The sequence below is a fragment of the Pelobates fuscus genome, chromosome 3, assembly GCF_036172605.1.
Source record: "Pelobates fuscus isolate aPelFus1 chromosome 3, aPelFus1.pri, whole genome shotgun sequence".
NCBI lineage: Eukaryota > Metazoa > Chordata > Amphibia > Anura > Pelobatidae > Pelobates > Pelobates fuscus.
The window spans coordinates 421,872,803-421,895,280 of NC_086319.1; the positions used below are offsets into that span (position 1 = coordinate 421,872,803).

Here is a 22,478-nt window from a genome sequence, read left to right on the forward strand (position 1 = left end):
CCGGCTCGCAGCTCCCTACTTGTAAAATGTAAAGATAGAAGCGGCAAGGAGCAGTGCTCTTCGCCACTTCCTAAGCCCCCCATGTCCTCCCTCACTCTATGGGGGGTCAATATGACCCCCATAATAGCATAAAATCTCCCGAATGCCCCTACTCGCTATACTGCGAGTACGGACATGTCTACCTGAGCGGCAGGTGAGGGCCCTAAAGCATAATGAGGGATGGGGGGGAACATATTGTCCTCCCCCTGGCCCCCACCCATGAGCAGTGGGTCGGGGCCATAAATGATAATGGGGAGTGGACCTATTGTCCTTCCCCCCCTCTGGCCCCCACCCCTGAGCGATGGGTGGAGGCCACCCCTAGTCCCCCTTCCAAGGTGACTAGGGGTCCCCAAGCCCCTTGTCACCCCCCACCCAAATAGAAAAGAATCCCCTACCTACCCCCCTCACCCTAAAAATAGTGAGGGGGGAATAAAATAACTAACTGTAAAAAAATAAAACTTACCATTTGATGTCTTCTTTTTTCTAAATTCTTAATTTTTCAGGCCCAAAAAAGGCCAAATAAAAACCATAATACCCGTCGAACTTGTAAAAAATAAAATAACCAGAGCGCAGAAAAAAAATCTGCTGAAAAAGTAAAAACCTGATGCTAAAAAAATTAATCCATCTTCACCTGGCGAGGGCACGGCGCAGACTGAGCTCTGCAGGGCAGGGAAAGGCTTTTCTGCAATTAGGCTCAGAACACTCTAATTGGATGGTTTGAAATCCATCCAATCAGAGTGCTAGTCAATTTACACAGCGTGGGAAGGTTTTTTGGAATTTTCTCACACTGTGTAAAATGACACAGAACACTCTGGATGGATTTTGAGCCATCCAATCAGAGTGTTCTGAGCCTAATTGCAGGGAGGGGCAGGTCCGGGTATTAAGACGGGTATTATGGTTTTTATTTGGCCTTTTTTGGGTCTGAAAAACTTATGATTTTAGAAAAAAGAAGACCTCAAATGGTAAGTTTTATTTTATTTTTTAGAGGTAGTTATTTTATTCCCCCTCACTATTTTAGGGTGGGGGGATAGGTAGGGGATTCTTTTTTATTTGGGTGGGGGGGGGGGGGGTGACTAGGGACTTGGGGACCCCTAGTCACCTTGGAAGGGGGGAAGGGGAAATTTTAATTTAGGGCCCCACCCGCCGCTCAGGGGTGGGGGTTGGGGGGACGACCTGCCCTGAGCGGCAGGTTGGGACCAATTTAGGTCTTTCAGCCTTTTGGTAGATAGCTCCCTAATACCGTGGGCAAGATGCAGCCGCGGCAGGAATCAGATCGGAGTTTCATTAATTCGAATGAAATTCCGATCCAAACAAAGTCCTGAATTGAGTTCTAACACGAATGGAGAAACTGTTCTCATTCTGTTAGGACGCAATTCGGTAGTTTTGCAGGCATCCTGTCTAAGTGACAGGACGTTCGGCAATACTGACAGGATGCATCGCAGGAACAGGGAGGAAAGCTAAGAATTGTGGGAAAATTTCTCTGACCACCGGAAATGAAGCACACTTTGCTCCTCCGCTGGTCAGAGATCGTCAGGCGTAGGAAACCTCCATAATACAAGTAGTACCTACTTTGTCTTATGTTTTAAAGAAAGGAAGAGCAGATAGGAAGAAATGAAGAACATATCCTGACAGAGGGAGAGAAGAGGAATCGATTAAAGAAAGGTAAGTTCGGCATGACAGTAAGTTCGGCATGACAGTGAGTTTAATGAGTGCTTCCCTGGGTGGTTGCAGTTCGTATAGACGAGCGGCGGCCAGGGGGAGCATTCGTGTCCCGAAAGGAGATGCTTCCCTTGCCTGGTTTCACCCAGGGACCCCGCGAACGGAGGCTGTTCATGGAGGTTACCGTTCTGGGGGTCCCTAAGATTGGTGGGGACACTCTTTGGGGACAATGGCGGTTTGGTGGGCTTTCTGTAACTGGAAGTCCAGGAGGCGGGAAACGTTCCCGCGCTGTGGCTCCCAGGTACAGATGCTCATTGGACGAAGACCCCCTGGTCACTGAAGGTGAGAAATCCCTGAGGATGGGTGGTGGGAACAGGGACTGGAGTTCCGTTTCCATCAGGAGACCCCTTGGAGGGGGATGGCCCTGGGAGGGGACACTGAGTGGCAGGAACAGGGGTCAAAGGGACTGGGGTTCCGGATCCGTTATATGACCCCTGAGAGGGGGAGGACCCTGGGAGGGGGTGTTGTCTTTATGTGTGATCCACCCCTTGCATAGGAAAAAGTATAAAGCCGAATGTGGCCAATAAAGTGTTGTACCCCTGGAACTGTGTGTCGTCCGGTTACTGGGGGGAAAATGTATATTTTCTTTCATTAATAGCGGAGGTAACCAGTCGTTTTGTCCCGGTTCCACTACAACTGGTGGCAAGTGACGGGATCGTACATCCCTGCCAACAGACCCATGGAGTATAATTCGCTAAAAAGGCACACCCTACAAGACTTGATGGAAGCAAGGGGGAAATCAGAGGGCAACCTGCCAACCTGATTGCCAATCTGATGGAGGATGACCAGCAAAGAAATGAAGTGGCTGCCCCACAGCCGGAGGGTGAAGAAGAGTCCTTCAACAAAGCAATCAGAGGGTGCTTGGCCCTATTCAAAGGGGCTCCCTCAGCGGAACTCCTGGCCAAGCTCATCTCTGAGACCTAAGCCTTCATCCTGCCTCAGACGCAGGGGGCGACCCCCACACAAGCAGAGGAACAAAGGACAAGAGAGGGGCTGGTTACCTCTGCCCAGAAACCGAAGTTGCCCCATAATGCCTTCATGGAGTTCATGGATTCAGAAGAGGGCATTGAAGACTTCCTGCAGGCAGTGCCTACTGCTAGAAGTCAGTCCTGCAGATTGGGTCACCATCCTGGCTGGTAAGTTGACCGTCAGGGCTGCGGAGGCATACCCAGCAATACCAGGGGACCAGATCCGGGTCTATGATGCGGTGAAAGTGGTATGGTCATAACTCCGGAGGCATACCGGCGGAGGTTCAGAGGGACAAGAAAAGGGGAGAAGGACTCCCATACAGAGTGGGCATGCCGCATCCACAGAGCTGTCCTGAATTTGGTGGACTCGCAACACGCGAAGTCCCCCGAGGAGATATTTCAGCTGTGTAGCGGTCACCCCAACTGTAGAGGGGTTTCCACCACCAGAGATTTCCTTCTCTCATGTATGAGGAGTATTACTGCAAGTAGAGAAGCTCTTACAAGAGCTAGTAGTGATAGTCATATAGCAGTTCCATACAATAAGAGACAAGACTCTGTATTGAGGGTGCAGTAAGACTGTTTTAATGGTAGCCAGACTGGCCTTTTAAACAATTCCCCATCCAAGGGATACACCCATGTGGACCTTGTTGGGGACAGTGATACAAAATTATCAACCAATAATAACAGAGTTATACAGTGTGACACTCCCATACAGGACATGCAGTCCCTCCCCTCTGCCTGGGAGATAATTGCGTCAACTACTGTCTTTAACTCAATTATCTCCAGGCGAAAAAAGAACATAATTTTAATACAATCTGAAAGTACCCCAAAACACATCGTATCCCCACAAAAAGCATATCCCATGATAGCCCTGATCTGGGGGAACAACTTATTAAAACATCACCCATATCGGTTCAGGGGTTCAGGATCTATATTGAATTTGTATGTCTGACAGACCGCACACAAGGCTCCTGCCCAGAATAGTTCCATAGAATCAGACTGTGCGGCCGGTCTCCTTCCAGGGTATTAAACTAGGGTTTATAAACAAAATAACTGTTCGCGCATCCGTTCTCATAGTCATAGGGGTTCGGGAGATATTATTACCGAACGTCGTCCATTTCGTACTTATAGTGCCTAACATCCGTGAACATGGAAGTCTTAGCGGTGTTCGTGCTGTCGAGTGTCCGATTATAGTTCCATGCACTTGACGACAAAACGCAGCTGGCTGCATTCGTATTCCAAGATGGTCGCCGCCACGTGTTCGGGCATACGAACGCCGACCACCCAGTCGACCGCTTAGAACGTTGAGTTGTTTGCGGTTTTTGGAGGTGTTAAGAAGTGTCAATAAGGTTAACAAGTGCCACACTCCCCATTTGGGTGGTCAGTTGTTCAGTAGTTCTTTCGTTGGGCGAATGGACAATGGTGATATAAGGCAGTGTTTCCCAACCCAGTCCTCAAGGCACACCTACCAGTCCAGGATTTAGGGATTACATAGCAGTGGCTAAGGTGTTTTTAGAAAAAAAAAGAAAAAACACCTTAGACACAACTGGGTCACCCCTAAATCCTGGACTGGTAGGTGTGCCTTGAGGACTGGGTTGGGAAACACTGATATAAGGCATAACTGTACTTTGTCGAACGGTTAGGCGAAAAGACACATGAACTTTAAAATTCAGGGACAGAGGGTCTATCACAAGCTGTTTCTGCTGGAACACTTCTATAACGGTCTCTCCACCGAAACTCAGGAATGGGTGAGGGATAGGCAGTCCAAGAACTTTGCTGAAGCCGCCAAATGGGGCGATAAGTACGCTGACACTAGGCGGTCCCAACGCCCTACTCCCTTACCCAGCTACCGACCACCCCACGTGACTCATACCTCCACCTAGTCTGGTTACAGCTCTCCCACCTCATGGTCCCCTGGCTAGGACCATAACCCCACAGGCTCCGTCTGGGGCCGAGCCGATCTGTTTCAAGTGACGCCAGCCTCTGCACATCAAGCGAGAGTGCCCCCAGTTCATCAACACTGTGGCTCCCCACCCCCCGAGAGTGGCAGCGCATTGTTACCAGGCTGCCATCACGGATCCTCCAACCTCCAGTGAAGCAACCTTGTCCTATTTCCATGAAGCCAATCCCCTCCAAGCCACCTACGACAACAGAGACCACCACCGGCAGCCCGTACAGCTGAACGGACGCACCGTGTAGAGTCTGAGGGATACCGTGGCCACCCTCACCCTAGTCCACTCCCCACTCATACCTGCGACTCAGAAGACTGGCGGGACAGTCGCCGTCTTAGTGGCCGGGGGAGAGATCTACTGTCTTCCCACTGCACAAGTCCACCTCGACTGGGGCGCGGAAACAGAAGGGTGACAGTTGGCCTCATGGACAAGCTACTCGCGGAGGTGCTCCTCGGCAATGACCTGGGTCATCTCATCTCCATCTATGTACACCTCCAGGCTCCTGAAGAAGCTCAACCCGTGATAACCCGTCAACAAGCCCGCACCACCCATGACGGCTCACACTCTAAAGCTCAGGTAGGCTCCCATACCCACCTCCACAACCAGGTACCCCGCAGACGACCACGTAAGAAAAAACCCTGTGCTAGCCACCCTACCCCTGGGACACCCGTGCAAATCCCTTGCCCTCAGTGCCCAGTGAACCTGCCCCGAGCCCCGTACCCTGGGATACCCCGGCTGAGTTTGAAAGGGAGGTAATATTAGACCCCACTCTTCAGGTTTATAGGGCATCTGGTCAGGTAGGGAGGGATGGGGAACGGTTCACATGAGATCAGGGACTACTGTAGCGCATAGTGGAGACAAGAAAACCAGGGTCAGCTTCTACTACCACCAAGCAGCTGGTGGCTCCCAGGAAATATCGACATTAGCTACTGAAGATAGCTCACAACATTCCTCTGGCTGGGCATTTGGGGCGGAGTTGTATTGAGAGTCGACTCACCCAAAGCTACTTTTGGCCAGGTATCTCTGAGTACTGGCAGTACTGCCAGACCTGTGATGTCTGCCAGAGGGTGGGGAAAAGGGCCGACCGGCACAAGGCCAATCTCCAGCCCCGACGGGTCATTGAAGACTCCTTCAGCAGGGTAGTTGTTGACATTATAGGTCCTCTAACTAAGCCTAGTACCTCTGGAAAGAAATACATTCTGACCGTCATGGACTATGCGACGCGGTACCCCAAGGCAGTCACCCTGGTGTTTGGCAGGTGAGTTAGAGGACCCTTAGACCTAGTCAGAGAGCACTGGGAGGGAGCTGGGGAACAAGGAGGAACCCCAATCATCCCATATGTCCTGGAGTTTAGGGACCGCCTGGCGGAGCTCACCCACTTGGTGCGGGGGAACCTCCAGACGGCCCAGAGGCGCTAGCGCACATGATATGATAAGGGAGCCAGGAGCCGCAGCTTTCAGGTGGGACAGAAGGTTTAGTTTTAAAACCCGTCCAGCATGACAGGCTACAGGCTGCCTGGCAGGGCCCATACCGGGTAGTGGAATGGGAATGTGACATTACCTATGTGATCGGCCCTTGCTCGGGTACCATGTTAACATGCTGAAACCCTACCACGAGTGGACAGAGTATGCGGCCGCTATATGCGCCCCTGCCTTCAAAAGATTACGATAATCTTCCCCTGCTTGACCTCCTGGAGGAGGGAGCTCAGGCAGGGTCCATAGAGGAAGTCCAATTAGGGGACCGACTAACCCACCATGAACTCAGCCAGGCGCAGCAGATGCTGGCTGCCAGGAGGGAGATGTTCTCCAACCTCCCCGGAGTTACCACCAGGTGGAAAACGCCAGACCAGCAACTCCTGCAGCAAAGCCCATATCGAATTCCCGAGGCCGTACGGTGAAAGTAATCCTCCTCCTCCCACTACCACGCCGGCAAGGACAGGACGCTTTACAGACGTGTTGTTGATGGAGGACATGCAGAGCTTTTTAAGTCCTACACATCGCCACAGCCCTTCGGGTTCCACCCTCAGAGAACGACTCGACCGACAGGTAGCAGACTACCTCGCCTTAACTGCAGATATCGACACTCTGAGGAGCGATGAACCCCTCAGGCCACAGGCTTGACCTGTGGCCTGAGCTATCCCAATTTGCAATAGAACTTCTGGCCTGCCCCGCTTCAAGTGTCCTGTCAGAAAGGACCTTCAGTGCAGCAGGAGGTATTGTCACTGAGAAGAGAAGTTGCCTAGGTCAAAAAAGTCTAGATTACTTCACCTTTATTAAGATGAATGAGGGATGACAGTGGGCGATACATTCGACTAAAAAAGGCCTGATGAGGGGGACTACTTAACACACCACTCCTATCTGGTGGCACATTAGATTACACGCGCAGTGCCCCAAATTTGAAGTAGGAGGACCGACCAAGCATCTTTTTCCATCTCCCGGTTCCTAAAATCGATGCCATATACACATTCCCTGATAGGGGACGTAACAGGGATTAAACTGATAGGAATAGTACTACTTAACACACCTTATAATAACGCAGAGAGAGGCAATGCAGAGAGAGGAGTCTGAAGAAGAGGAGTCAGAGGAGGAAGGTGGCTTTGAGGAGGTGGAAGACCAAACACAGCAGGCGTCCCAGGGGGCTTGGTGTTGTACGTGGCTGGGTGGAGGAAGAGACCTTCAATGACATCAGTGAGGAAAAGGAACGGGACATGGCTAGCTTGGTATCCAACCTTGTGCAAATGGGGAGTTTGTGGTTGTGCAAATGAACTGTTTGCGGTGCATTAAATGGGGAGTTTGGTCTGTCACTGTGAAGCGGACGTAACCCTTACACTACCTGATCGATACAACATCATACCTGATGTTTTAAAGCACGTTATTCCAAACAATTTAGGAATGTTAGGTGATTTATGCCCTTCATGGATTAAAACCAGACTCTGCATCAAATGTAATTTTCCATGGGAGTTTTGCCATGGATCCCCCTCCGGCATGCCACAGTCCAGGTGTTAGTCCCCTTGAAACAACTTTTCGATCACTAATGTGGCCAGAAAGAGTCCCTGTGAGTTTTAAAATTCGCCTGCCTATTGAAGTCTATGGCGGTTCGTCAGTTCGCGAACATTTGCGGGAGTTCGCGTTAGCCGTTCGCGAACGGAAAATTTTATGTTCGCGACATCACTAATTGTCATGCATGAAGATGATTTTATTACGGAAAGCATAGTTCTTCCTTCTGTACCAGGGAAGAAAGTGGTCAGTCAGAAACTCCACATACTTTGCAGAGGTCATCTTTACACCTTCGGGGACCCTAAAGGGGGCCGAACAGCTCTCTTCACATTATTTCGGCCGAAAACATAACCACCACCGCCTTGCTGATGTCGCAGCCTTGTTGGAACAGGGTGGCCGTCCACCAACCATCCACTACTCCATCCATCCTGTTCCATTAGTGAACAGGATTGTTTGAAAATTAGTCTTCATGTATTTTTCTGCCCAATGCAGCGGTTTCTGCTTGTGAGCATTGGTTAGTGGTGGCCGAATAGAAGGTTTATGCACAGTGCAAAACTCTGGAGGACTCTACACCTTGATGTCCCCAGAGGTACCAGCAGCTTCAAATATCTGTATGCTGCTATGTAATGGTATTTTAGCAGCTGCTCTCTTGATCCGATGCATGGATCTGGCAGAAATCTTCCTCAATGTGCCTTTATCTGCACGAACCCGTCTGTGCTCTGAATCAGCCACAAATCTCTAAATAGTGCGATGATCACGCTTAGGTTTTCGTGAAATATCTAATGTTTTCATACCTCATCCAAGGCATTGAACTATTTAAACTTTTTTCAGCAGCAGAGAGATCCTTTTTCTTCCCCATATTGCATGAAAATGGTGCTCTGCTTAATAATGTGGAACACCCTCCTTTAGTAGTTTTCCCTTAAATTGGGCTCACCTGGCAATCTAATTATCACAGGTGTCCGAGATAGTTTTCAGTGATCAAAAGAGCCCTGAGACACAATGCCATCCATGAGTTAAACTGAAAAACAAAATATTTAATCTTTGTGACACTTAAATAGAATTTGCATAATAATTTGGAACAGGATGTATGTTTGGATTGGGAGCAGTACTGAGCCAAGTTGGGGACGATGGCGGAGAACACCCCATGGCTTACCTCATCAGGAAGCTATTACCCAGGGAGGTAAGCTACGCCGCCATCGAAAAGCAGTGCCTGACGGTGGTGTGGGCCCTCAAAAACCTACAGCCCTATGGACAGCCATTTAAACTGCTCATGGACCCGGGTCTCTGGGGACAATACCAGGTTGTTAAGGTGGAGCCTGGCCCTACAACCGTATGACTTTACCATCTATTACAGACCCTGCAATCAGAATGGCAATGGTGACGGGTTGTCCAGACAGACAGCTCTGGACAAGTGATCCGTGGGTACTTCCCCCGGACATCCACAGGCTGATCCGTTGGGATCTGCCTGCAGATGTCGGCTAGTGGTTAAGGAGGAGCTGTGTAGCGGAACTGCTGCTAAACTGTGCGTTGCTCTGATTTCCCTGTTGTGTGTGTACTGTTTGGGCATGTGTTCTCTCTCCCTTTTCAGTATTTTCCCTATCTTGCTCCTGTAGTTGCTATGTGTGTTCACCCCAAACTGCCTGCTCCCCGTTCGGGAGGTGCCATCACAAAGGGAACCCATTCACCTCCCGAATGGGGACCACCACGGAACCCCAATTAGAATGTTGTCTTAGAACGTTCGCACCTCGTAATGAGGTGTACAAACCAAAAACCGCAAGGGAAGCCTCGGCGCGTGCCTACCCTGGGTGGCGGCCTGTTCGTTAGACGAACGCCATCCAGGGAGAGCATTTGTGGATCAGTTCCCAAAAGAGGACCTCACCAGTGCCCCGTGGAATATTCGCACCAATCAATTAGAGCGTTGGCAACTCGCAACATAAGTGTGAATATAGACGAGCAGTGGCCAGGGGGGGCATTTGTGTCCTGAAAGGAGATGCTTCACTTGCCTGATTTCACCCAGGGACCCCGCGAACGGAGGCTGTTCATGGCGGTTGTCATTCTGGGGGTCCCTGAGATTGGTGGGGACACTCTTTGGGGACAATGGCGGTTTAGTGGGCTTTCTGTAACTGGGAGTCCAGGAGGCGGGAAGCCTTCCTGCGCTGGGGCTCCCAGGTACAGAGGCTCATGGGATGAAGATCCCCTGGTCATCGGAGGTGGGAAAACCCTAAGGATGGGTGGCGGGAAAAGGGGACAAAGGGGCTGGAGTTCCAGATTCGTTATATGACCCCTGGGATGACCCTGGGAGGGGACGTTGTCTTTGTGTGTGATCCACCCCTTGCATGGGGAAAAGTATAAAGCCAAATGTGGCCAATAAAGTGTTGTTGTACCCTTGGAACTGTGTGTCGTCCGGTTACTGGGTGGAAAATGGGTTACCGCGGGTTCGCTGCAATATTTATTTATTTTTAGTTAACCAGAAACACACTTTCGCTGCACTTCGCTGAATTTTACTTTTTTCATTTTGTAACATTATAATTGATATTTTTTAGGGAACATTGTGGTTAATTTAAATTATACTGCTAAAAATAACACCAAAAAATGTCCACACAGTGTGATCAGTGTATAATACACAGGTCATATATCGGGGTGCTGTGCAGCAGTTAGATGTGTATAATACACAGGCATTCTCTTGTGGGTGCAACATTGTAGGTACTCACTGTTCATCATATGGGGAGTCTGACACTTGAAGCACGGACGCCTGAAAATCCTGTATCACTTCCTGGGAGAAAGGAAAACATTGAGTGAGCAGTAGGAAAATGAGAGAGTGAAAGTGAGATAAGATGGAGGATAGGGTGAAAGTGAGATCAGATGGAGGATAGGGTGAAAGTGAGATAAGATGGAGGATAGGGTGTAAGTGAGATTAGATGGAGGATAGGGTGAAAGTGAGATAAGATGGAGGATAGGGTGTAAGTGAGATTAGATGGAGGATAGGGTGAAAGTGAGATAAGATGGAGGATAGGGGGAAAGTGAGATTAGATAGAGTATAGGGGGAAAGTGAGATCAGATGGAGGATAGGGTGAAAGTGAGATAAGATGGAGGATAGGGGGAAAGTGAGATTAGATGGAGGATAGGGGGAAAGTGAGATAAGATGGAGGATAGGGTGAAAGTGAGATTAGATAGAGGATAGGGTGAAAGTGAGATAAGATGGAGGATAGGGGGGAAAGTGAGATTAGATAGAGGATAGGGGGAAAGTGAGATTACATGGAGGAGAGGGTGAAAGTGAGATAAGATGGAGGATAGGGGGAAAGTGAGATTAGATGGAGGAGAGGGTGAAAGTGAGATTAGATGGAGGATAGGGTGAAAGTGAGATAAGATGGAGGATAGGGGGAAAGTGAGATTACATGGAGGAGAGGGTGAAAGTGAGATAAGATGGAGGATAGGGGGAAAGTGAGATTAGATGGAGGATAGGGTGAAAGTGAGATAAGATGGAGGATAGGGTGTAAGTGAGATTAGATAGAGGATAGGGTGAAAGTGAGATAAGATGGAGGATAGGGGGAAAGTGAGATTACATGGAGGAGAGGGTGAAAGTGAGATAAGATGGAGGATAGGGGGAAAGTGAGATTAGATGGAGGATAGGGTGAAAGTGAGATAAGATGGAGGATAGGGGGAAAGTGAGATTAGATAGATGATAGGGGGAAAGTGAGATCAGATGGAGGATAGGGTGAAAGTGAGATAAGATGGAGGATAGGGGGAAAGTGAGATTACATGGAGGATAGGGGGAAAGTGAGATAAGATGGAGGATAGGGGGAAAGTGAGATTACATGGAGGATAGGGGGAAAGTGAGATAAGATGGAGGATAGGGTGAAAGTGAGATTAGATAGAGGATAGGGTGAAAGTGAGATAAGATGGAGGATAGGGGGGAAAGTGAGATTAGATAGAGGATAGGGGGAAAGTGAGATAAGATGGAGGATAGGGGGAAAGTGAGATTACATGGAGGAGAGGGTGAAAGTGAGATAAGATGGAGGATAGGGGGAAAGTGAGATTAGATGGAGGAGAGGGTGAAAGTGAGATTAGATGGAGGATAGGGTGAAAGTGAGATCAGATGGAGGATAGGGGGAAGGTGAGATCAGATGGAGGATAGGGGGAAGGTGAGATCAGATGGAGGATAGGGTGAAAGTGAGATCAGATGGAGGATAGGGTGAAAGTGAGATCAGATGGAGGATAGGGGGAAAGTGAGATAAGATGGAGGATAGGGGGAACGTGAGATCAGATGGAGGATAGGGGGAGGGGAGATCAGATGGAGGATAGGGGGAAGGTGAGATCAGATGGAGGATAGGGTGAAAGTGAGATCAGATGGAGGATAGGGTGAAAGTGAGATCAGATGGAGGATAGGGGGAAAGTGAGATAAGATGGAGGATAGGGGGAAAGTGAGATAAGGTGGAGGATAGGGGAAAGTGAGATCAGATGGAGGATAGGGTGAAAGTGAGATAAGATGGAGGATAGGGGGAAAGTGAGATAAGGTGGAGGATAGGGGAAAGTGAGATCAGATGGAGGATAGGGTGAAAGTGAGATCAGATGGAGGATAGGGGGAAAGTGAGATAAGGTGGAGGATAGGGGAAAGTGAGATCAGATGGAGGATAGGGTGAAAGTGAGATCAGATGGAGGATAGGGTGAAAGTGAGATCAGATGGAGGATAGGGGGAAGTGAGATAAGATGGAGGTTAGGGGGAAAGTGAGATAAGATTGTGGCAGCCACCCCAAGAGAAGAGGGGTTTCCGCCGCCAGAGATGTCATTTCCCCCTAGTGTGAGTAATGCTGTAGTATTCCCAAGCAGTAATAAAGCAGGTATAGCTGTTCCCTGCAATCACGAGACAAGGCTCTGTGTTGAGGGTGAAGTGGAAATCAATTATTGGCAGCCACAACTGGCCTTGTATGCAAGTCCCCATGCAAAGGGTTTTCTATAACATATTCCAGGGGCATTCCCCACTGGACCTGAGAGGGGACTACAGTAAAAGTACACCCATAATTACATTAACTCTCAGGTCCAGGACATACATAACTAAACACCCCAAAATGCACACTTTACAATTAGGTACCCCCTCAAGTCCTATATCCCCGGATAGCCTGCATCTCAGCGCCCAACATATCCAGAAAGCACTAAGATCCCACGTACGCAGCTGAAACGCCACCGGGGTATAGGTTAGACCGACCGCACATGAGGCGTCTGCACAAAAGAGTTTTATGAATTCAGGTTAAGCGGTCGGTCTCTTTCGGGAGTACAAAACAATAAAATAACGAAGATAACCGTTCCGTGTATCCCAGGGAGCTAAAGGTGTCGTCCTTCCTCCCCAGCGGCAGTGTGTATCCCAGGGAGCTGAAGGTGCCGTCCTTCCTCCCCAGCGGCAGGGTGTACCCCAGGGGGCTGAAGGTGTCGTCCTTCCTCCCCAGCGGCAGTGTGTACCCCAGGGAGCTGAAGGTGTCGTCCTTCCTCCCCAGCGGCAGTGTGTATCCCAGGGAGCTAAAGGTGTCATCCTTCCTCCCCAGCGGCAGTGTGTATCCCAGGGAGCTGAAGGTGTCGTCCTTCCTCCCCAGCAGCAGTGTGTACCCCAGGGAGCTGAAGGTGTCGTCCTTCCTCCCCAGCGGCAGTGTGTACCCCAGGGAGCTGAAGGTGTCGTCCTTCCTCCCCAGCGGCAGTGTGTATCCCAGGGAGCTAAAGGTGTCATCCTTCCTCCCCAGCGGCAGTGTGTATCCCAGGGAGCTGAAGGTGTCGTCCTTCCTCCCCAGCGGCAGTGTGTATCCCAGGGAGCTAAAGGTGTCGTCCTTCCTCCCCAGCGGCAGTGTGTATCCCAGGGAGCTGAAGGGGTCGTCCTTCCTCCCCAGCGGCAGTGTGTATCCCAGGGAGCTGAAGGGGTCGTCCTTCCTCCCCAGCGGCAGTGTGTACCCCAGGGAGCTGAAGGGGTCATCCTTCCTCCCCAGCGGCAGTGTGTATCCCAGGGAGCTAAAGGTGTCGTCCTTCCTCCCCAGCGGCAGTGTGTATCCCAGGGAGCTGAAGGTGCCGTCCTTCCTCCCCAGCGGCAGTGTGTGTCCCAGGGAGCTGAAGGTGTCGTCCTTCCTCCCCAGCGGCAGTGTGTACCCCAGGGAGCTGAAGGGGTCGTCCTTCCTCCCCAGCGGCAGTGTGTACCCCAGGGAGCTGAAGATGCCGTCCTTCATCCCCAGCGGCAGTGTGTACCCCAGGGAGCTGAAGGTGCCGTCCTTCCTCCCCAGCGGCAGTGTGTACCCCAGGGAGCTGAAGAGGTCGTCCTTCCTCCCCAGCGACAGTGTGTACCCCAGGGAGCTGAAGGTGCCGTCCTTCCTCCCCAGCGACAGTGTGTACCCCAGGGAGCTGAAGGTGCCGTCCTTCCTCCCCAGCGGCAGTGTGTACCCCAGGGAGCGGAAGGTGCCGTCCTACCTCCCCAGCGGCAGAGTGTACCCCAGGGAGCGGAAGGTGCCGTCCTTCCTCCCCAGCGGCAGAGTGTCCTGCAGGGAGCAGAGACCATCAGTCTCGCACCCCAGCCGCAGGACAAAATATTGAAAGGGGAGACAGTGGGTCCCCCTCTCCACCAGCAGAGAGATTGTCAGGGAGAGGAGCGGGTTACCCATTCTCCCCAGAGGCAGTCTACAGTTCAGAGAGAAGCTTGTTACACCCGCTCTCCAGCGGCAGCCTAACCCACCAAGGGGAGATGTTAAGCCCCACAACGGTGCAAATGGGACCATAGTCTCTGCACCTGCACCACTGGGGATATGGACAGTCTGTCCTGGTCTCCAACAACAAGACAATGTATTGGTCTGGGAGGCAGTTTGTTTCCCCTACAACAAGAGAGGGTGTCACAGGGAGAGGAGCCGGTTACCCCCACTCCCCAGCAGAGGCATGACCCACCAAGGGGAGACACTAAGCCCCTCACCAAGGCAGATGGGACCGTGGTCTCTGCGCCCAAGCTACAGGGAGACTGGGCAGTTGGCCCAGGTCCCCAGCGGCAGTGTAAAGTGCAGGGAGTGGAGAACATCGTCTCCACTCCCCAGCGGCAGTGTGTTTTATTGGGGGTGGAGAGCAGCATCCTCCCTCCCCAGCAGCAGCATAGCCCACTAAGGGGAGACAGTAAGCCCCACAACAGTGCAGGTGGGACCGTAGTCTCTGCTCCACTGGAGATATGGACAGTCTGTCCTGGTCCCCAACAACAGGACAATGTATTCGAAGCGGAGGTGGTTTGTTTTCCCCTACTACAAGAAAGGACGTCGCAGGGAGAGGAGCCTGTTACCCCTTCTCTCCAGCAACAGCTTTGTCCAACCAGGAGAGAGAGCACCCTGGTTACTTTTTCCCCAGACTATGGATTTCCCACTGGACACATGTGGCAGGAGAACACCGGGACAGCTACACCAGGTGAGAAAGGCCGACCGACTATCAGAGCCCCAGACCGATTGGAGGTCTGGAGTCTGGATAGTCTCTTTGGTAAAGGGGAGAAGTGTAGGGGGTATACTAAAACGTATAATTTTAAAAAGGCCAATTTCAATAAGTTAAGGTCAGCTTTACAATATATTGACTGGCATAAACTCTTTAATGAAAAGAACACTGAGGATAAATGGAACATCTTCAAACAAATATTAAAGAGGTACATTTCTCAGTATGTACCATTGGGAAATAAATATAAAAGAAGCAAATTAGAACCAATGTGGCTTAGTAGAGAAGTAAAACAAGAGAGGGCATTTAAAGGGCATTTAAAGCATTTAAATCGGACAAATCAGATGCATCTTATAAAAGATATAAGGAAGCCAATAATACACTAAAAACTGAAAAGTTAATGAAGACCAGGAAAAGGCAGGAATTTTAAATAACTATTTCTCCTCTGTATATGTTAAGGAAGAACCCATGGCAATAGATGTGCAAATGATTGCTACTAAAAACTTGCAGAATAATTGTAATTGGTTAACTCAAGACAAGGTGCTGCAGCAACTAAAGAAAGTTAATATAAACAAAGCTCCAGGGCCTGACGGTATCCATCCACAAGTACTATATTCAAAAAGGGTTCAAATCCTTGGCTGGAAATTATAGACCTGTGAGCTTAACTTCTGTGGCTGGGAAAATATTTGAAAGGTTATTAAGGGATAATATTCAAGAATTCCTTGAGAAGAACGTGGTTATCAGCAAAAATCAGCACGGTTTTATGAAGCACAGGTCGTGTCAAACTAATTTAATTGCATTCTATGAAGAAGTAAGTAGAAGTATAGATCAGGGTGTTGCAGTGGATGTGATCTATTTGGATTTTGCCAAGGCATTTGATACAGTTCCACACAATAGATTAGTGTTCAAACTCAAGGAAATCGGTCTAGATGAAAATGCTTGTTCTTGGGTAGAACATTGGCTTAAAAACAGAGTACAAAGAGTTGTCATTAATGGTAAATTTTCAAGCTGGACAGAGGTGGCAAGTGGTGTCCCTCAGGGGTCTGTTCTGGGACCCCTTCTATTTAACATGTTTATAAATGATCTTGAAGACAGCATTGAAAGTCATGTATCAGTGTTTGCAGATGACACAAAACTCTGTAAAATAATACAATGTGAGCAAGATATTACTTTGCTGCAGAGGGATTTAGATAGACTGGGGGACTGGGCACTCAAATGGCAGATGAAATTTAATGTTGAAAAATGCAAAGTTATGCACTTCGGCGTAAAGAATGCACAAGCAACGTATACCCTTAATGGAAGCGAATTAGGGATAACAACACACAAAAAGGACTTGGGAATTGTTATAGACAACAAACTATGCAACAATGTGCAATGTCAATCAGCAGTGGCCAAGGCCACTAAAAAAGGGCATTCATTCTCGGGACGAGAATATCATTTTGCCTCTTTATAAATCACTGGTAAGATCACATATTGAATATGCTGTGCAATTTTGGGCACCTGTTCTAAAGAAGGATATTATGGCACTAGAAATAGTGCAGAGGCGGGCTACAAAATTAATAAAAGGAATGGAGCATATCAGCTATGAAGAAAGGTTAACAAATTTAAACCTATTTAGTTTAGAAAAACGTCGCCTGAGAGGGGATATGATAACATTATACAAATATATTCAGGGCCAATACAAACCGGACTTTACATAGGTCATGCGTTTAGACTGGAAGAAAGAAGGTTTTGTCTAAGGCAAAGGAAATGTTTCTTTACTGTAAGAACAATCAGGATATGGAATTATCTGCCTGAAGAAGTGGTTTTATCAAAGTCCATACAGATGTTCGAACAGCTACTAGATGCATACTTGCGAAAACAGAATATTCAAGGATATAATCTTTCAATGTAGGGTAATAACTGCTTGATCCAAGGATAAATCTGACTGCCATTCTGGGGTCAAGAAGGAATTTTTTTCCTAGCTTGTTGCAAAATTGTCTGCAGGAGGCTGACTTGCTTGTGGCACTGCTGGCTGAGGCTGATGTGTGGGGAGTCTGCAGTAGCTCACTCCTGCGCGGCGCTCTCTGTTTATAGCAGGCCGTCACTGCCTACCAGGTTGCCGATACTACAGGGGCCCGGTAATACTATTAAAACTCTGCGGTGCCCGACTGGATCTCCTGGTCAGCGATACCCATCAAGTGGTCCTAAATGCATAGGCCATCTGATGAGCCCCCCGGCGTGAGGGCCCCGGTGCAGCACACCACCAGCATTGGCAGTAGTTATGCCAAAATTGTTGAGGGCAGTGGGTCCATGGGCAGCTGCTTTGGGCCCCCCAGCAGTAACTGGGCCTGGGACAGCTACCTTGTTCGCTCCGCGTTAAAGACGGCCCTGGATAGTTGTGGAAACATGATTTCTCAAGTTTAGTTTTATTGTGCATGGCTTCACCCCAAATCATTCTTTCTATATATATATATATATATTTATATATATATATATATATATATATATATATATATATATATATATATATATATATATATGTAACGGATCGCCTGGCACCCCGACTGGGTACCTCCGTTAATGGATGCTCCTAGCGCTTCCTGAGGACTCCAAGCACTCTGGCAGACACCACAATCACCGAACCGATGCAGCATATGAACCTTCTCAAGCATAGGAATGCTGTAGACCATTGAATAGGAACCATACGAACAGGCTTGCACTCCTAGCAGTCAACTGGAACAGCATGCAATAAATCCTCCCCCCCAATAATGAGACGACACATCACTTTGAGGGTAAAAAAGGAACTAAGGACTGGCTCATCCAGCCTGGCTTTTATTTCCAACTCACACATACAGGCCACACCTAGGGGGAGGCATAAAAGAACCAATGACATAGATGTTACCTCCCACACATCCCCTCCCCTTAATGTGACACATAATCCCATTATGCATACAGTTTAAAATATACTTTTACACAACTTTCATAACTTTAAAACCATACATCACATTCACATAAAAATACATATCCACAATCAATCCATTCAGGGGAACAACATATTAAAAAATGGCATGGATCGAGGGCGGGGCCTAACCGCTGAGCCGAGCAGACACGAAACTGTATAGCTCCTCTAACTGCAGGCAAGAATTAAGCCAAAACCAGGCCTGTAGGGCATCAAAACGACACGAAAGTGCCCCCAATAGTGAGGTGCCACTGTGGGGTACATGCTGACACCAAACAATCAGCACTTTGTGCACGACATGGCGGAAAATTACCTGCGGCCTACAGGCATGGCGGGCGCGGGGGAGGCGGCCGCTTCCCCGCAGTCTGCCACGGCGGTAAGCATGACAAAAAGCCCTTGTTCTTCCCCCTATGGACCGGCGGGGGTCATCCCGGTCCCAAGAGAGCTCACCCACGCAACGGAGCAGCACATCCAGACAGGGCCCATCCATCCCAGAATGGTGCCGATAGCAACTGGGCCGCCTGGCATAAAAGAAGGTCCAGACATCCTGGCAAGGCTGAATGCCATATTCGAGGCATTCTGGCGAAGAATAGAGGACCGACAAGCACTGACCCCAGGCACAGAGGTACACTCACCTTCACGGCTGCCTACACGCTCACAAAATTGAGGCTCACTCCACGAGGAGAAACAGGCACAGAAATGGCGCTACAAGAAACGTCTCCTCCTGCCACCAAGCAGAACCTCGCGGGCGCATCCGGTAGCAAGGGAACCATCAGGCAAGCCTAAAGCCACTAAGTCCCGACCCACGCCCGGACCGCTAACTCACACACGCTACAAGAGACGCCGGCGCCACTGTACACACCGGAGCAAGCCAAGGGAGAGCAGAAACCAGCGGGTCCCAGGGGCATACTGGCAATACAGCCAAACAGCGGAAAGATTGGATCTAAGACCACAGTCTAATCACTCACCCAGACTGGGGTGGAAGACATGCCGACAGCCCAGCAAGCACGAGCCACTGTGGGTCTACCGACTGCCAGCAGAGGGAAGCAACTACCAAGCCACCAGAGATGGCATCGGTTAAAGGGCAGAGAACTGAGATGGGGATAAGTCAATAAGTCAGGGTGCCGACTACCCCAAGTCCGACCATACCCAGTTGGGAAACACTATTATTTCATGCCTTAGAAGCACGTTGTTCCACAATTTTGTTTTAACCTGACAGAACTCAACATTAGTGATGCCCACTTTACCCTACCTTATGTTAAAACGCACCTCCATCTAGTTTCACTGCCAAGTAGTCAACTCACTGTACCCAGACCGCTCTCACCTCTCTGGGGCTGAAAGCACATCCCACACACACACAGACAAGGCAGCCATACTGGAAATATCTTACCTAGCAGTTCCAAAACAAAGCAGAAACAGTCTGAAATCAACCTCTTGTATTATTACATTTCACCAAGTTTCTATGAAACCTCACCTATTAGGAAAGCTGATACTGTAATCGAACACTAGATAACTCACACAAGCATGTTTATACACCTGTTACTATACCTTAAAAAATTAGTGCCGGACAATCGCAATGCTTTTATACCATGTAAGCAATGTATCCTGTATTTTTATTTTAGTTCTATGCCGTTGGGGCATGAAAAGCGGTATGTACTCACCTGCACTACAAAAATAAAGAATTAAAAAAAAAAAAAATGGCATGGATCAGACCAGGGGTTCAAAAGTTAGTAAAGTATCTTTTAAAACCCCTGGCTTTCCAGCTCAGACTGTTTTTTACAGAGCCTTCTCTGTGCTGGAGAAGTAATCTAATTATCTCCAGCACAGAGACAGACTCCATTAACCACATGGTTACAGAAAGACATAAAACACTTTAAAATACAGAAAGTCACCTTTTACACATAACACACAGACATTTCACATATCCCCAGATAGCTGGGATCTGCACGCACAAAACTACCGAATAGCGCGCAGATCCTATTCACACAGTACAATTGCCATGGAGCTAAAGTCTTTCCCATAGTCTTTCATTATATGAATAGGCTCCATGGTATGGCTATCTGGGGTATCACATTCCCATAAAGTCTGGTCCATAGTCCAAAGGCAAGAGGCGGGCAATCAGCCCCCTCCAAGGACACGTGGCGAGGTCGGTTTCGCCACAATATATATATACACATACACACACACATATATATATATATATACACAACGTGGTTGTCCTGACGAAAGTTCCTGAATGGAACTGAAGCGTTGACTGTTACACATTTTAGTAAAAGAAGTTCCTAAGAAAGCTACCTGGGGGTGCTGAATTTTTTCTTTCATACATTTAGTGCAATCAAGCACCGGGTCAAATAACTCTAAGTAGGAGTGCAAGGCTTTTTTCATTATATATATGCCAGTCCCCAGTAGCCCCCCTGCATATCCCCAGCTGTCACAGGGGTTCCCTGGAACCATTACAAGAATGATATGGATTTACTAACCATAACTACTGAGGAATATCACACCATCACCAGTGCTATGTAGGATTCATATTCTGCAGGAAACGTATTTATTACGAGATCCCAAACGAAACTACACTGACTAATAATTAGCAATTATCCCCTAATGTGCTGCCGAGATGGGGACTATGGGGAGCAATGATCTAATACTCATGGCAGTGAGTTAATACTCGTGGCAGTGAGTTAATACTCGCTGCAGTAAATTAATACTCACAGCAGTAATTTAATACTCACTGCAGTAAATTAATACTCACTGCAGTAAATTAATACTCACAGCAGTAATTTAATACTCACTGCAGTAAATTAATACTCACAGCAGTAATTTAATACTCGTGGCCGTAATTTAATACTCGTGGCAGTAATTTAATACTCGTGGCAGTAATTTAATACTCGTGGCAGTGATTTAATACTCATAGCAGTAAATTAATACTCACAGCAGTAATTTAATACTCGTGGCAGTAATTTAATACTCGTGGCAGTAATTTAATACTCGTGGCAGTGATTTAATACTCATAGCAGTAAATTAATACTCACAGCAGTAATTTAATACTCGTGGCAGTAATTTAATACTCACTGCAGTAAATTAATACTCACAGCAGTAATTTTATACTCGTGGCAGTAATTTAATACTCACAGCAGTAAATGAATACTCACAGCAGTAATGTAATACTCGTGGCAGTGATTTAATACTCACAGCAGTAAATTAATACTCACAGCAGTAATTTAATACTCGTGGCAGTAATTTAATACTCGTGGCAGTAATTTAATACTCACAGCAGTAAATTAATACTCACAGCAGTAATTTAATACTCACAGCAGTAATTTAATACTCGTGGCAGTAATTTAATACTCGTGGCAGTAATTTAATACTCGTGGCAGTGATTTAATACTCGTGGCAGTGATTTAATACTCATAGCAGTAAATTAATACTCACAGCAGTAATTTAATACTCGTGGCAGTAATTTAATACTCATAGCAGTAAATTAATACTCACAGCAGTAATTTAATACTCGTGGCAGTAATTTAATACTCGTGGCAGTAATTTAATACTCGTGGCAGTGATTTAATACTCATAGCAGTAAATTAATACTCACAGCAGTAATTTAATACTCGTGGCAGTAATTTAATACTCGTGGCAGTAATTTAATACTCACAGCAGTAAATTAATACTCACAGCAGTAATTTAATACTCACAGCAGTAATTTAATACTCGTGGCAGTAATTTAATACTCGTGGCAGTGATTTAATACTCGTGGCAGTGATTTAATACTCATAGCAGTAAATTAATACTCACAGCAGTAATTTACTACTCGTGGCAGTGATTTAATACTCATAGCAGTAAATTAATACTCACAGCAGTAATTTAATACTCGTGGCAGTAATTTAATACTCGTGGCAGTGATTTAATACTCATAGCAGTAAATTAATACTCACAGCAGTAATTTAATACTCGTGGCAGTAATTTAATACTCACTGCAGTAAATTAATACTCACAGCAGTAATTTTATACTTGTGGCAGTAATTTAATACTCACAGCAGTAAATGAATACTCACAGCAGTAATGTAATACTCGTGGCAGTGATTTAATACTCACAGCAGTAAATTAATACTCACAGCAGTAATTTAATACTCGTGGCAGTAATTTAATACTCGTGGCAGTAATTTAATACTCACAGCAGTAAATTAATACTCACAGCAGTAATTTAATACTCACAGCAGTAAATTAATACTCACAGCAGTAATTTAATACTTGTGGCAGTGATTTAATACTCACAGCAGTAAATTAATACTCACAGCAGTAATTTAATACTCGTGGCAGTAATTTAATACTCGTGGCAGTAATTTAATACTCACTGCAGTAAATTAATACTCACATCAGTAATTTAATACTCGTGGCAGTAATTTAATACTCACTGCAGTAAATTAATACTCACAGC

The 22,478-nt window shown here is 47.6% G+C and overlaps 1 protein-coding gene across 3 annotated transcripts in view; it reads right to left on the minus strand.

The window, feature by feature from the left end:
* Positions 1-22,478, minus strand: part of ACTL6B (actin like 6B) — a 110,675-nt gene that overhangs the window by 19,295 nt on the left and 68,902 nt on the right. For all 3 annotated transcript variants that reach the window (XM_063449798.1, XM_063449799.1, XM_063449800.1), the window contains one exon: positions 10,386-10,447. In XM_063449798.1, coding sequence (XP_063305868.1) covers positions 10,386-10,447 — 62 coding nt within the window. The remainder of the gene's footprint in view (positions 1-10,385; positions 10,448-22,478) is intronic.